Source organism: Lottia gigantea, assembly GCF_000327385.1.
Source record: "Lottia gigantea unplaced genomic scaffold LOTGIsca_38, whole genome shotgun sequence".
Lineage (NCBI taxonomy): Eukaryota > Metazoa > Mollusca > Gastropoda > Lottiidae > Lottia > Lottia gigantea.
In genome coordinates, this window is record NW_008709295.1 from 434,223 (window position 1) to 448,153 (window position 13,931).

Below are 13,931 nucleotides of genomic sequence, written 5' to 3' on the forward strand. Positions count from 1 at the left end.
AAAGTACTGGTAGTGTTTTTAAAGAAAAGATTTATTGTAATCATGTCACATTACAACATGTATCAATCTATTCACTCTCTAACTAACAAATTATTTCTTTTTCATAGATTTTCTTTCTCCAACATCAGTGAAAATATTTCGGGGTCAGAATAAGAATTGAAGTGCTTGTCATACTTGGCTTCCTTCATTTACCCATTATGCAGTCAGGCAAAAAGTTCCGATAACATTTCGAACAATGTTCAATAAAAGTTGGAAAAAAGGAAAATAAATTACATTGTTGGCAACATTTGCCGAATTGGAAACACATTAAGAGAGTTAAGTTGAAGAGAAATTTTTTTGTAAAATTGTAATAAAAGTGAAAAGAAGATAAAATGCTGGAATGATGTTGAATATAAAAGCAAATGAGGTGGGCATTGAACCAATAGGCAATCAACTGTTTGTCATTTTCAGAAATCAATTTTCCCTCTAATATGAAATTCTAAGTCCTTGGAATTTAAGACAATACAAGCTCATTTGTCATAAGTTGGTGTTTGAAGCATCATAAATCTTAATATTTGATGAATATATTTTGATGATGTTTCTATTGAAATGATTAATATTGAGTATTTAAGGTTAAAAAATAATTCTTATCCAGCATTTGAACTCTGTGTATGTGCTTCTTGTGTGAAACTAGCTGACTCTTATGTGCTCTCTGATAGCTTGACAATTAATAATGAGTGTAGGGTTATATAAGTAATTGTTTCTAGTATTTGCAAACTCTTTAATGCTCTTGATCTTTTCTAGAAAAAAATAGAATCAGTTACAGCTGAGGTACACAAATATCCTATATTCTGGTTTAGCATTGATCTTTCCATACCCATTTACAGCAGGATCAACTGGAATAATTAGAAAAGATGACCAATTCAAGGTTACCAGATTTTCACACTCTGACCCATGATTAGAACCCACCACTATCATCTACCATTCAAGCATTTCTTTTAAGTTTAAGGTAAAAATCAAATCATTATATCCTTTCACTATGCCTGGTTAGAGAGAAAAGAAGAATGTGGTATACATTTCTTCAATAACATCAACAAGATGGTGAACAGAGGCCTTATTATTTCCATTCATTTCTTGCAGACAGTGCCTTTCTTTTAGTCTGAGTTACCCCAATTCAGAAGTGAACAAAATACATCATTTTGTGAGAGAATCATGATTAATATGCAGTCAGACAATGTATAAACTTGAAAGAAATCAGAGAGAAGAAGTCATTTCAGTTGGAAAACAATTCAATTTCTCAAATGTGTGGTTTCTGTCTAATTCAAATATTGGTGTAAAATAGACAGAGATTGACTATAAAGCTCAAGTTATTTTCACAATGTTGACTAAACGGAATTTTTAATAAATATCTAAATATTTTCCTTCAAAGACACCATTTTATTTCAGTTTTACATTTTATTTTTCTCCCGCTAATTTCAATTTACACAAGATTTTGACCTGTGGCTTTTCTGAAAATATTTACCCTTTTCTTGATGAAAAGCCAAGCCTACAAGTCAACAGTGAACATTATCAGGTTTTTTTCCCTTCCTATTTTTTGTTTTGTCATCTTAGAAGTTAAGTTTCAATTTAAGTCGAGTTCTTTCATCTGAGTTAATCAGTGTGATAACATTGAGTGAGCCTTAAACAACGAAAACTATTAGAAAACAAACAGTTGTCTCCATTGGTGGATATACCCCGTGATTACAATGCCTTTTTCTTGACGTATGTGAGGGATTGTGTTCAACAGATCTGAAAATGAGAGCGCTATTCTTCAAAGTGAAAAATAGTAATGGTATCAAAAGAATGTCATTCCATAATACCTTTTTAAGTCAGAACAGAGGAGAGCAGTGAGAAAAATGACTAAGATGACGGTGAAGGTGCATTCAATGATCAACAAGAAACAAGCACTGAACGGCGTACAGTATTAGTTTGAGGCTTTCCGACTTTACCCTTGTTTTAAATCTTTCTATTTTGTCTTGAGAGTTTAGCTTAGAGAGTAATTGACAAATGAGGAAGAAAGTGGTTTGTGGTGATTGCGTTCTATCCTCTTGTCAACAATGGCTAACAAAAGGGAAAGCAATGACAAAGGGAAAGACATACTTGTGTTAATTGTAGGATAATGGCAATTATACTTCTGTTTGTTTGTTGTCAACTTGCAGTTCTTCAGTATTTTTCTGAGTTCAGAAGAAGAAGATGTCATCTCAACTGTGTTACCAGATGAACAAGAGAAGAGGGTCGGACAAATTCTTCACGAAAGTGTTTTTGTTATCTCGTTACATTTGGGCTTAACCCTTTGAAGAGTGTAAATGAAATATAACATCATATACCCTGAACTCCAAGTAATAAAAATAAAAGCGTATGATGTTAACACTGTATGACGTCACTTAGTAACGCCGGTATACTGGTATATATTGTGTTATGGCCAGCCGCTGGGGTTGAAAGGGTTAAAGACTGAGAAGAAATTTTCAGTCTACAGTCACATTTCATTATCATTATCTATACTGCAGCACTCAAGAATAAATCTATGAACTCTAAAGAACAATAGGATTTCTAAAGAGTCACTTTTAAAAAGAATAAATGTATTGGCATTTCTAGAACCAAAAGACACAAAATTCCAATATTGAATTTTTTTTTTTTAATCTTCAGTTGAATAAAATTTACCACAAGATTGTATTTACACAAATATATCTGAGGAGAAAAGGTTAAAATAAATTAAATATTTGATTGTGACTAACATATCGCCTCCAAAAAAAAAAAAATCCATCTCAAGTCGAAAACGTGAAGATGATCTTATAGAGTCTGCAGTTTTCAACAAACTTCATTATATGTTTCACATCAAACACAATCTTTTCTTCTACATCATTAATTTCTCTCTTCTTTCTTTCTTTTAATATTCATTCTCATTGCTTTTCAAATAGAGTGTAGTGGAATCTTGAGAGAACTGCATGAATCACTGAAGGAATGCCGCAGCGTTTCAACAGTGGAACACCCGAGGGCAACCAATTATCAACCATTGTCTAATATTGATCCCTACGAAACAATCTACTGACCCGCAAACAGCTGCCTGCCATCTCGAGATGGGTGCGAATTTGAACAGAGATAAGAAAATAACACAAAACATCAAGCAGACGACCTTTTTCTGCCGTGATTAGTGACAGTTATTGATTCAACGGCCTCTTTGATGACATTATCTCAAAATGGCTGATCAAGTTTAATTACTTTCTCCCCTAAATACTGCTGTCTTTTAATAATACCAATAGTGAAATCAGTAGAACGCAAGACTGACACCAGATTATACAATAGTGATTGTCATTCTATCAATAGTTTATAATATTACATTATCAATATGTCTGCTAAACTTGGTCTATCTATAACAAAACTTAAGTGGGAGTCTCTAGTGATATGGGACTTTCCTTACTTCTTTTAGAGCATAAGATTCAACCCAGAGCAGCAATCTACAGCATTAGGCCTACTCGGCATATGAAATTTGTCTTTTGAATGATTATTTGATAAATGATTAAATGTCATGTTCCATTTGCAACTTTTGAGACAAGACTTTCTAAAGTGTCATTGTTACAAAAAACATATAATTCTATCTGCTTCACTGTTCATCATCACAGAATAATTGTTCATCCAATATTTTAACATTGAAAACCTTGGTAAAAGGGACACAACTCTTATTCCAAACAGAAGTTCAAAGAAAACCAGGAAAGGTTCAACCATACATTTGCCCTCCAATGGTTGAAATGATAGATTGAAAATATAGAATATTCAATATATAACAACTTAAGTATAACCACCAAATTAATTTTTTTTTCATCTATGCTCTAAATAAATTGGTTGGGAAATTTTAGCTTGAAAACTTTCACAAGGATTAAAAGGTAAACCCACTTATCCTGAACTTACTCATTTCTTCTACTCCTCCCTAGACCTCACCTCTCTAGACCAACTCAATCCTTCTTTCCTAGACCAACTCAATCATTCCCCTCTCTCCCTGGACCAACTAAATCATTCTCTCCCTAGACCAAATAACTATACATTCTTCTTTCCTAGACCAACTCAATCATTCCCCTCCCTCCCTAGACAAACTCAATACTTCCCCTCCCTAGAGCAACTCAATCCTTTTTTCCTAGGCCAACTCTTCCCCTCCCTAGACCAACTCAATCATTCCCTCCCTAGACCAAATAACTATACTTTCTTCTTTCCTAGACCAACTCAATCATTCCCCTCCCTCCCTAGACAAACTCAATACTTCCCCTCCCAAGACCAACTCAATACTTCCTCTCCCTAGACCAACTCAATACTTCCCCTCCCTAGACCAACTCAATCCTTTTTTCCTAGGCCAACTCTTCCCCTCCCTATACCAACTCAATCATTCCCTCCTTAGACCTACTCAATCATTTCCCTCCCTCCCTAGACTAAATAACTATACATTCTTCTTTCCTGGACCAACTCAATCATTCCCCTCCCTCCCTAGACAAACTCAATACTTCCCCTCCCTAGACCAACTCAATCCTTTTTTCATAGGCCAACTCTTCCCCTCCCTAGACCAACTCAATCATTCCCTTCCTAGACCTACTCAATCATTTCCCTCCCTCCCTCCCTAGACCAACTCAATCCTCCCTTCCTTCCTAGACCAACTCAATCATTCCCCTCCCTCCCTAGACCAAATAACTATAGATTCTTCTTTCCTAGACCAACTCAATCATTCCCTGGACCTAATAACTATAGATTCTTCAATCCTTCCCCTCCCAAGTTCTACTCACCATAAATACTTCTGCCGTAGACCTACTCATCCTAAATTCTTTCACCCTAGACCTTCTCACCCTATCATCTTTTGCCCTAGACCTACTCACCCTAAATTCTTCTGCCCTAGACCTACTCACCCTCAATTCTTCTTCCATAGACCTACTCACCACAAATTCTTCTGTCCAAGACCTACTCCCTCTATATTCTTCTGCCTAGACTTACTCACCCTAAATCCTTCTTCCCTAGACCTATTCATTCTATAATCTTCTGTCCTAGACCTATTCACTCTATATTCTTCTTCCATAGACCTACTCACCCTAAATTCTTCTGTCCAGACCTACTCACCCTGAACTTTACCTTCCCAGTCACCTTGGACAGAATCATCCTGAAGTTAACCCTTCAAGACTCTCACCCTGAACACAATTACCCTCAATAATCACTCCCTATGTCTGCTAACCATTGACTGACCCAACCTCTCTAGACCTTGGGACTGTCTCACCGAACAGGTTGGTAGAATAGGAAGAGAGCCAACACCAGAGCAATTTTTTGTACAAGAATCGATTAATTTATGGTCATTTTCTAGACCCCTGGAGCTGAGAATAATTTATAAACCAATTGACACAAGCATCAGATCAATAATTACTGACAAGCGTTTACATTGAGTTTAAAAGCGTCCTTAAGAGAAAAAATATAACCTGACATGTGGGGCCTCAAGTTAAACTTGACTGACTGACGGCATCCCTGCTATAAATACCATAAGCATATACATCAAATCTGTATTGTACAGTCCTTTAGAAAACTGACTTCATAATTACATAATTCTTAATTGTAAATTTCCACTAAAGTTGAATAAAGTTGGTTTACCTTTAATCCCAGATAATCCTTCATAAAAGACACTAATAGAAACTATACACGGATTAAACAGTATTAAGTAAATCCTTTTAAAAATGGAGGAGCGTAGATCCACGTTCAACGTTCAACTTCTGTTATCATATGACATTGTCTAGTAAAATCAAATATATAACAACATGTATAGAAAAAGCCTTCTATTGTAAATTATTATATTGTACCCTCAATAAAGGTTACCTCAATTTTAAAACAGGGTGTGCTCTAAAAATCCTTTTATCAGAACTCCACTGAATCGAGATGTCTTTCTATGTAAGCCTACAGTTATGATAAGACGTTTGGGGAGATTTTTCCTTTTTCTTTTCAAGTTTATGATTGTAGTTATCAATTGTTCAATAATTCTTCTCATACATTGAGACCAACGCTCGATATTAAAGACACACAAGATAATGAAACACAAACAAGTATGACTAAAGCAGTTTTTGTTGATTTTCTTTTATTTGAAGATATTATATTTTTAATTGAAAGATGTAGAGGCGAAGCGTGAACAAGACATACTACTGAATAGCTGGATATTTCCTACAATCGTATCTAAAAGGGGACAAGATACAATGATTTTCAATACATTTAAGACTAATTTGAGATGAAATGACTGAGAGGTCAATAGATGAGACTTGCCATCATAACATACATCTGATCAAATCAACCATAATCAATTAGTTGAAAAGGTTTTATTCAGATACAATTGATGTTTTGGTATTAAGCACTTTGATATATTTATCACTATCTGCTGTGAACAATGATTTCAGTTGCTGTATATTGAGAATTGTGAGAATATTAAGAGTTGACAAGTTATAGATGAAGCATATCAATGTGAGATTGGTATATGAGAATATTGGTATTTACATGTAAAATATTATGATGCTTCTTTTATGTAACTAAATGAGTATATAATTTCCATAAAATGAGGATTTTTTATCTAAGACATAAATAACTTAAGATACTGAGGATATTCCATCTGAGAAATAACTTAACATACTGAGCATATTCCATCTGAAAAATTACTTAAGATACTGAGGATATCCATCTAAAAAATTGTTTAAGATACTGAGGAAATACATCTGAAAAATTGCTTAAGATACTGAAGATATTCCATCTGAATTACATAAGATACTGGAGTAAATCCATCTGATAAATAACTTAAGATACTGGGGATATTCCATCTGAGAAATAACTTAAGATACTGAAGATATTCCATCTGAGAAATAACTTAAGATACTAATGACATTCCATCTGAATTACATAAGATACTGGAGTAAATCCATCTGATAAATAACTTAAGATACTGGGGATATTCCATCTGAGAAATAACTTAAGATACTGAAGATATTCCATCTGAGAAATAACTTAAGATACTAATGACATTCCATCTGAATTACATAAGATACTGGAGTAAATCCATCTGATAAATAACTTAAGATACTGGGGATATTCCATCTGAGAAATAACTTAAGATACTGAAGATATTCCATCTGAGAAATAACTTAAGATACTGAAGATATTCCATCTGAGAAATAACTTAAGATACTGATGACATTCCATCTGATAAATAACTTAAGATACTGATGACATTCCATCTGAGAAATAACTTAAGATACTGATGACATTCCATCTGAGAAATAACTTAAGATACTGAAGATATTCCATCTGAGAAATAACTTAAGATACTGAAGATATTCCATCTGAGAAATAACTTAAGATACTGAAGATATTCCATCTGAGAAATAACTTAAGATACTGATGACATTCCATCTGATAAATAACTTAAGATACTGATGACATTCCATCTGAGAAATAACTTAAGATACTGAAGATATTCCATCTGAGAAATAACTTAAGATACTGAAGATATTCCATCTGAGAAATAACTTAAGATACTGATGACATTCCATCTGATAAATAACTTAAGATACTGATGACATTCCATCTGAGAAATAACTTAAGATACTGATGACATTCCATCTGATAAATAACTTAAGATACTGATGACATTCCATCTGAGAAATAACTTAAGATACTGATGACATTCCATCTGAGAAATAACTTAAGATACTGAAGATATTCCATCTGAGAAATAACTTAAGATACTGAGAATATTCCATCTGAAAATTAATTATGATACTGAGGATATGCTATCTGAAAAATTTCTAAAGATACTGATGATATTCCATCTGAAAAATAACTTAATATAATGAGGAAGATTCCGTCTGAGAAATAACTTAAGATAATGAGGATATTCTTTACCGAATACATAAGAATTCATTATAAAAGATACTGTGATATTTAATAACTTGCATTTCGTAGTCCACATAAAAAAGTTCTGGCACCGAAAAATTAAACAGCTCTAATTCATTTGCACAGAATCCTACAAGCAACAATTTACTTACAAACAAAATTACTTAAACACCTATTCAGAACATGTATTATGTTAATTAAACGTAATTTTAGAAAGAAATTAACAAATTCACTGTCTCCTTTGATAAATGTAGAAAAAAAAACAATCAAGTTACAACGATTACCATCCAATTATTCAAAAACACAGCTATTGAAAGACTGAAGATGGTACTTGAAGAGGGAAAAGTTAGAAAGTTAGTGTGTTCTGTTTGAAATCAAATCTGTACAATCAACAATCAAAACGAGCCACTTTTCACCCAACATTATTTGGATACTGGGCTAAACGAAATCACTAGGGCCCATTAAAAGGGACAATGGGACAATAGTTATGTTTGCATACCAACATTTATCATTGTTATGAAAGATTGACACAAAGGCAAGGTGGCCTTATCTGCCCTCCCTTAATGTCAATAAGGCAACATTGAAAAATAATTTGTTTATTAATGGACACTTGATGTAAGTAAGACAAAACATGTTGGGTACTTCATAATAATCTCTTCATTATTGTCTTAACATAAGTTTATATTTTGATGTCAAGTATGTTTTAATATTTCATTGTCTACAATTAGAATGTCTTTCTAGATAGAGTAGACTATAAGTATTAAGTTTTTAATTCTTCTTAAAAATTATATTAGTGTTAAAATCAATGTAAAAAGTATATATGTATCACATTTTGAATGAATTATATCATATTCTTATTTAATTATATAATATATACCAACAGAAAAACATTTCATCAGAGTTGTATTAAAGGGGTAATGCGCTATTATAGGTGGGTTGATTTGAGTCTTGAAAATATGTAAATAATCTTCAGAAGTACTAGAAATGTACGAAAGTCGCATAATTCCTTGAAAAATAAATCAAACTAGGAATTTTACTCACAATGTCTATATATGTCTTTATCACAGAGCATCTTAAAATGGCGAGTCGTCATTTTAACATTCAATCACGGATAATTCTGGACACACATGGATTTGAAGGCTAAAATTTGGATGGTGAGCTGTGAACACTATTACTGATTGGCTTAGCTTAGCTGAAAAATTCTCATTTCTGAGATTTATTGGTCGAAAAGAACAGTGCACCTGTCCCTTTAATATTATTATTTTTCAGCTGAAGCAAAAAGATAGATATGTAGCCATGGATTTCAAATTGACAAATATATTTTGGGTATCGAATCATTAACCCTTTCAAACCTGGCCGCTGGTTTACCAGCCACATAATTGTGCAATACAGTGACGTAGCCAGAATTTCATTGACGGGGTGGGGGCCATCTGAGCACCTCAACTCCCCTTTTAGATTTGAGAAGGTACTAGTCACAGTAGGGGGTCAGGTTGGCCTCTGGCTGGAAAAATTTTATAATCTAGGAAGGCAGAGAATGCAACTTACACGATTTGGGCAGTGACAGTAGTATAAATTTCTCTTTTTTTTTTCTGCCGAGGGGAGTATGGGGGAAACATACCGGGGCTGCTGAAAAAGTGGCTGTTACCAAGTGAAGTCAAATAACATTAACATCATATACTGTAACTTTTATCTTTTAATTCATTAACTCTCAGTGTTCAAAGGGTTAGAAGTTGTAAGCCAACGGATTGATCTCAGTTTTGTCCACTAGAGGATTTATTGTTTTTCACAAACAAAATTAATTTGTGTTGGCCTTTTAGAGGTTGAATCCACCTGTTTTGAAGTTTTATCAGTGGACATTTCAATATTCTATTGTCATGCTAAGATGATGATAAAATGGTATTATAGTCTAACAACAATTGAATGTGTAACAATTATATGACAACCAACCCTCATGAATATATGACTATTGCTAACTCCCTGATAAAAGAGTTAAAATTTCTGAATATCATGGTTTATATAATGATACACATTATTTCATTGATAATATTCTTCCTATTTCTTTCTTATTCAAAATGCACATTGTGTTATTGTAGTGATTGAGCAATGACATTGCCTAAAAAAAGTATAGACTCGAGTTACCGGTAGAACATACGAGATGCTCAAGGTCATCTTTCAACTGACTTATTTTAAGCTGTTGAGTTGTAATTCGATGTCAAATTGGCACCCTTTAGTTTATTTTTATGGTTTGGGGTTCTCCTGATCTTACTTTCGATTGTCATTAAGCCACAGTGGCTCAGTGAGTAAGTCACGTGCTCGCTAACCTGAAGGTGAAGGGTTTAATCCTAGCATAGGGTGAGATGAAGACTTCAGATTTTACAACCTTGTTTCCCCCCTGTCAATGATGCAGGTAAGAGGGACTGACATGGAAAAACCTCTAGTTTTTCGGATAGGAAATTAAACCATGGCCCTGTGCAGGTGAAAGATCCCTCGACAGTTGAAAATTGAAAAAAAGAGTAAGCTAATGCTGCTGTCCTAACAAAATTTCCCTTATTGCACACTGCATGGTGTTGCCTGTCTTCATTAGTCCAATTTGATGTAAAAGAATAGGACGTAAAACTCTATTAATTTCATTTTACTACCAAAAGACATGAGCTCTCTTATATATGAGGATGGTTAGGTCTGAACCAAAACTGGTGTTAAAAATGTTAAAAGAATGTAAAAGTGTTTGATGATATATAAAAGTTGAAAGAACAATGTAAGTCTATAATCTACTACGTGGCATTAGATAAACATTCTAGGACACACCATTACTGTAAACTCTTCATCAATTTCAAGTTTCTGCCTAAATTTAGTGAATCATTGTCCTTGTGTTGTCTTCTTCTCCGTTAGAAAAAAAAAATCATACAAACTTATTTACAAGATACTTTTTGTCATTCTACGGCAAATATATTGCATTGTGACACTCGTAACTTCTAATTGACAATGATGTTCAACACACAAACCAAACAAGACAAACCTTGAAAATAAATGGCTTAGAACCTCTTGTCTTTTGTTGGCCTTACAATGAGACAACTACATGACTTTTTTGTCGCCAAAAACATTTTCTACAGAAGTTGTGAAAATAAGAACAAAGATAAAAAGACAAGTTCTGGTTGGTTGAGCGTGGGATAATCTTATTATTTAATTCTAACAGGAACAATAAAGGAATTGCTAGATTAAAAGATCAGAATTCTCAGACAACAAGATGTACAGTTTGAAGGAAATGTTTTCTCAAATTCATGCCTTGCTATAAGTATAAAGAAACTTTTCCCTTAAGTAGTAAAAGAAATGTCACATCATAATTTGGATTTCAATACTTATTTTCTAAATGTGTAAAATTTCAGCCCACAATTAAAAACACTGTCAATGCAAGAAAAAAGCCAGTGCCTTTTATTTCAAGAGAATATATTTCTTTGTAAAAAGATTTTCAGCAATATGGTGGAAGGAATTAAAGGGGAACAGTCGGCATTTTAGGGGATGTATTTGGGTATTTTTTGTGCTTTTATAGTCTCAAGAAGTACTAACACGCACGAATATCGCATAATCCCTTCTAATATACCTCAAACTAGAACTTTCACTGTCTATTCCTATATATGTGTTTTCTATATATGTCTAAAATTCGAGTCAAAGTTTTAACTTTCAAACTTGAATAATTATGGATACACATTGAGTTGAAGGCTCAAATTTTGACGATGAGCTGTGAACACTATTACTGATTATGTAACTAAAAAAATTCCTGTTTCTGAAACTAAGGTATGATTGGTTGAAGAAATAATGAAGGTGCTTTTAGAACTGATGTTGCTATGACTTTCAAAAGTATTAGTCATAACATGCACTTGAGGATTTAATTTAAAGGACACAACAGACAAAAATCCCACAACATGCTTATGTCTCACTGCCATCATAAAATAATGCTCAGACTGGAAGATTTGGAAGGAGTGTTGTTATTTATTGTTGTTTAACCCTTTAACTGCCAAATATTTTTTCAGAGAATTGACAATTTTTTGTGTCTTTTTTCTATAGCATGTGGTTCAAAAGCAATGGAATTCTTCATATTGTGGCATCATTATGACTTTAAATCAACTTGAAATTCAAGTATATTCCACAATACCAAAATAATGTAAATTATATAACTGACATCATTAATGTGTATAATAAAATTTCATGTCTTTCTAAAAAAAAATACCAATATTTGATGTAGATTTTCACAAAGAACAAACATTAATTTTCTATTGTTTACAAATTATCACCCATATTAAAACATGATTTAATTATATCATCACAGTCTTTTTAGCTATAAAGTTAGGTTTTATTCAAAGTATCAGCCGCATGGGTAAATTTGCAATCACAGCAGTTAAGTATAAAATATGAATTCCAGCATGGAGAAGTACATGTAACAAGGTACAGGCAATGAAAGACAAGCACTGGCATTTTTTTGCATTGAAAAGTTTCTGAAACTTAAGGGGTATTTTTCAATTCTAAGCTGGAATCAAAATTCAACAACAAAAAAATAACTTATTCCTTTTATCAATCAATTTAGCTTTTTACTTGCTTAATAAGACTATATAAAAAATTGATTTTGGTTTATTCTAGCTGTTAAATCAAATACAGTAATTGATTACTGCTTTTTAAATGCAAACTTCAACCAAAATAGCTGCAGAACTAAAATACACTTTGGAAAATTACCATTGTTCAGAGCTTTAACAAACATTTACCTTCTATTAAGGACCTGTTTCACAACATTGCCTTCAAAAAATACCACAATCTATATGAGTATTTTTATAAACCATTGTTTAGTCAAATGGGTAAATATTTTCCCTCTTTCATGACTAAGTTCGATAAAGATATTGGTAAAACACAATACATCTATTTCTGACTTAAAATAGCACAAAATCAATGGTATTGCATCCTAATGAAATTAGCAGGCATTGTTTAGGCTGATGAAATACTAAGTGGCGCCTATTTAATAAAATCTTAAGTAGACTATTGATAACAAGTAGAACAATAGTTTATTGATTTACTGCTCTATTATTCTATAAACAATTATCTTTAACAATAGTTAATAATACCTCCTTTTTTATAATAGCCATCAATTTCTACCTAGTTTTCATGGCACTTTCTAATGAAATGAAATTGTGTTTTTATCACTTTTCCTGACTTAACTAATCAGGCCTGGCATAGCACAGCCGCTTTTCCCAGCCTCCACAAGTTTCAACTGTCAATGTATAATTCAAGTGCACAGCTTGAATCAAACAGGCCTTGTCAACTGTGCTATCAAAACAACTAGATCCCCTAGTCTTAAAACTTATTGTCAACATAATAGGGTCTAATGAGTTAACATAAACAATGACAGGGTTCATCATCTGAGTTAACATTAACAATGACAGGGTTCACCATCTGAGTTAACATTAACAATGACAAGGTTCACCATCTGAGTCACCATGAACAATGACAAGGTTCATCATCTGAGTCAACATAAACAATGACAAGGTTCACCATCTGAGTTAACATTAACAATGACAAGGTTCACCATCTGAGTAAACATAAACAATGACGAGGTTCATCATCTGAGTTAACATTAACAATGGCAAGGTTCACCATCTGAGTTAACATTAACAATGACAAGGTTCACCATCTGAGTAAACATAAACAATGACAAGGTTCATCATCTGAGTTAACAATGACAAGGTTCACCATCTGCGTTAACATTAACAATGACAAGGTTCATCATCTGAGTTAACATAAACAATGACAAGGTTCATCATCTGAGTTAACATGAACAATGACAAAGTTCATCATCTGAGCTAACATGAACAATGACAAGGTTCATCATCTGAGCTAACATGAACAATGACAAGGTTCATCATCTGAGTTAACATAAACAATGACAAGGTTCATCATCTGAGTCAACATGAACAATGACAAGGTTCATCATCTGAGTTAACATAAACAATGGCAAGGTTCATCATTTGAGTTAACATGAA

At 33.2% G+C, this 13,931-nt stretch overlaps 1 protein-coding gene across 1 annotated transcript; it reads left to right on the forward strand.

Annotated features, from left to right (window-relative positions):
* Positions 1–4,724: 4,724 nt before the first annotated feature.
* On the forward strand, positions 4,725–5,030 carry LOTGIDRAFT_121770 (hypothetical protein; the record flags this gene model as incomplete). The annotated part of the gene is made up of 1 exon (XM_009059178.1): positions 4,725–5,030. A coding segment is annotated over one exon (306 nt), but the record flags the coding sequence as incomplete, so codon positions are not given.
* Positions 5,031–13,931: the final 8,901 nt, after the last annotated feature.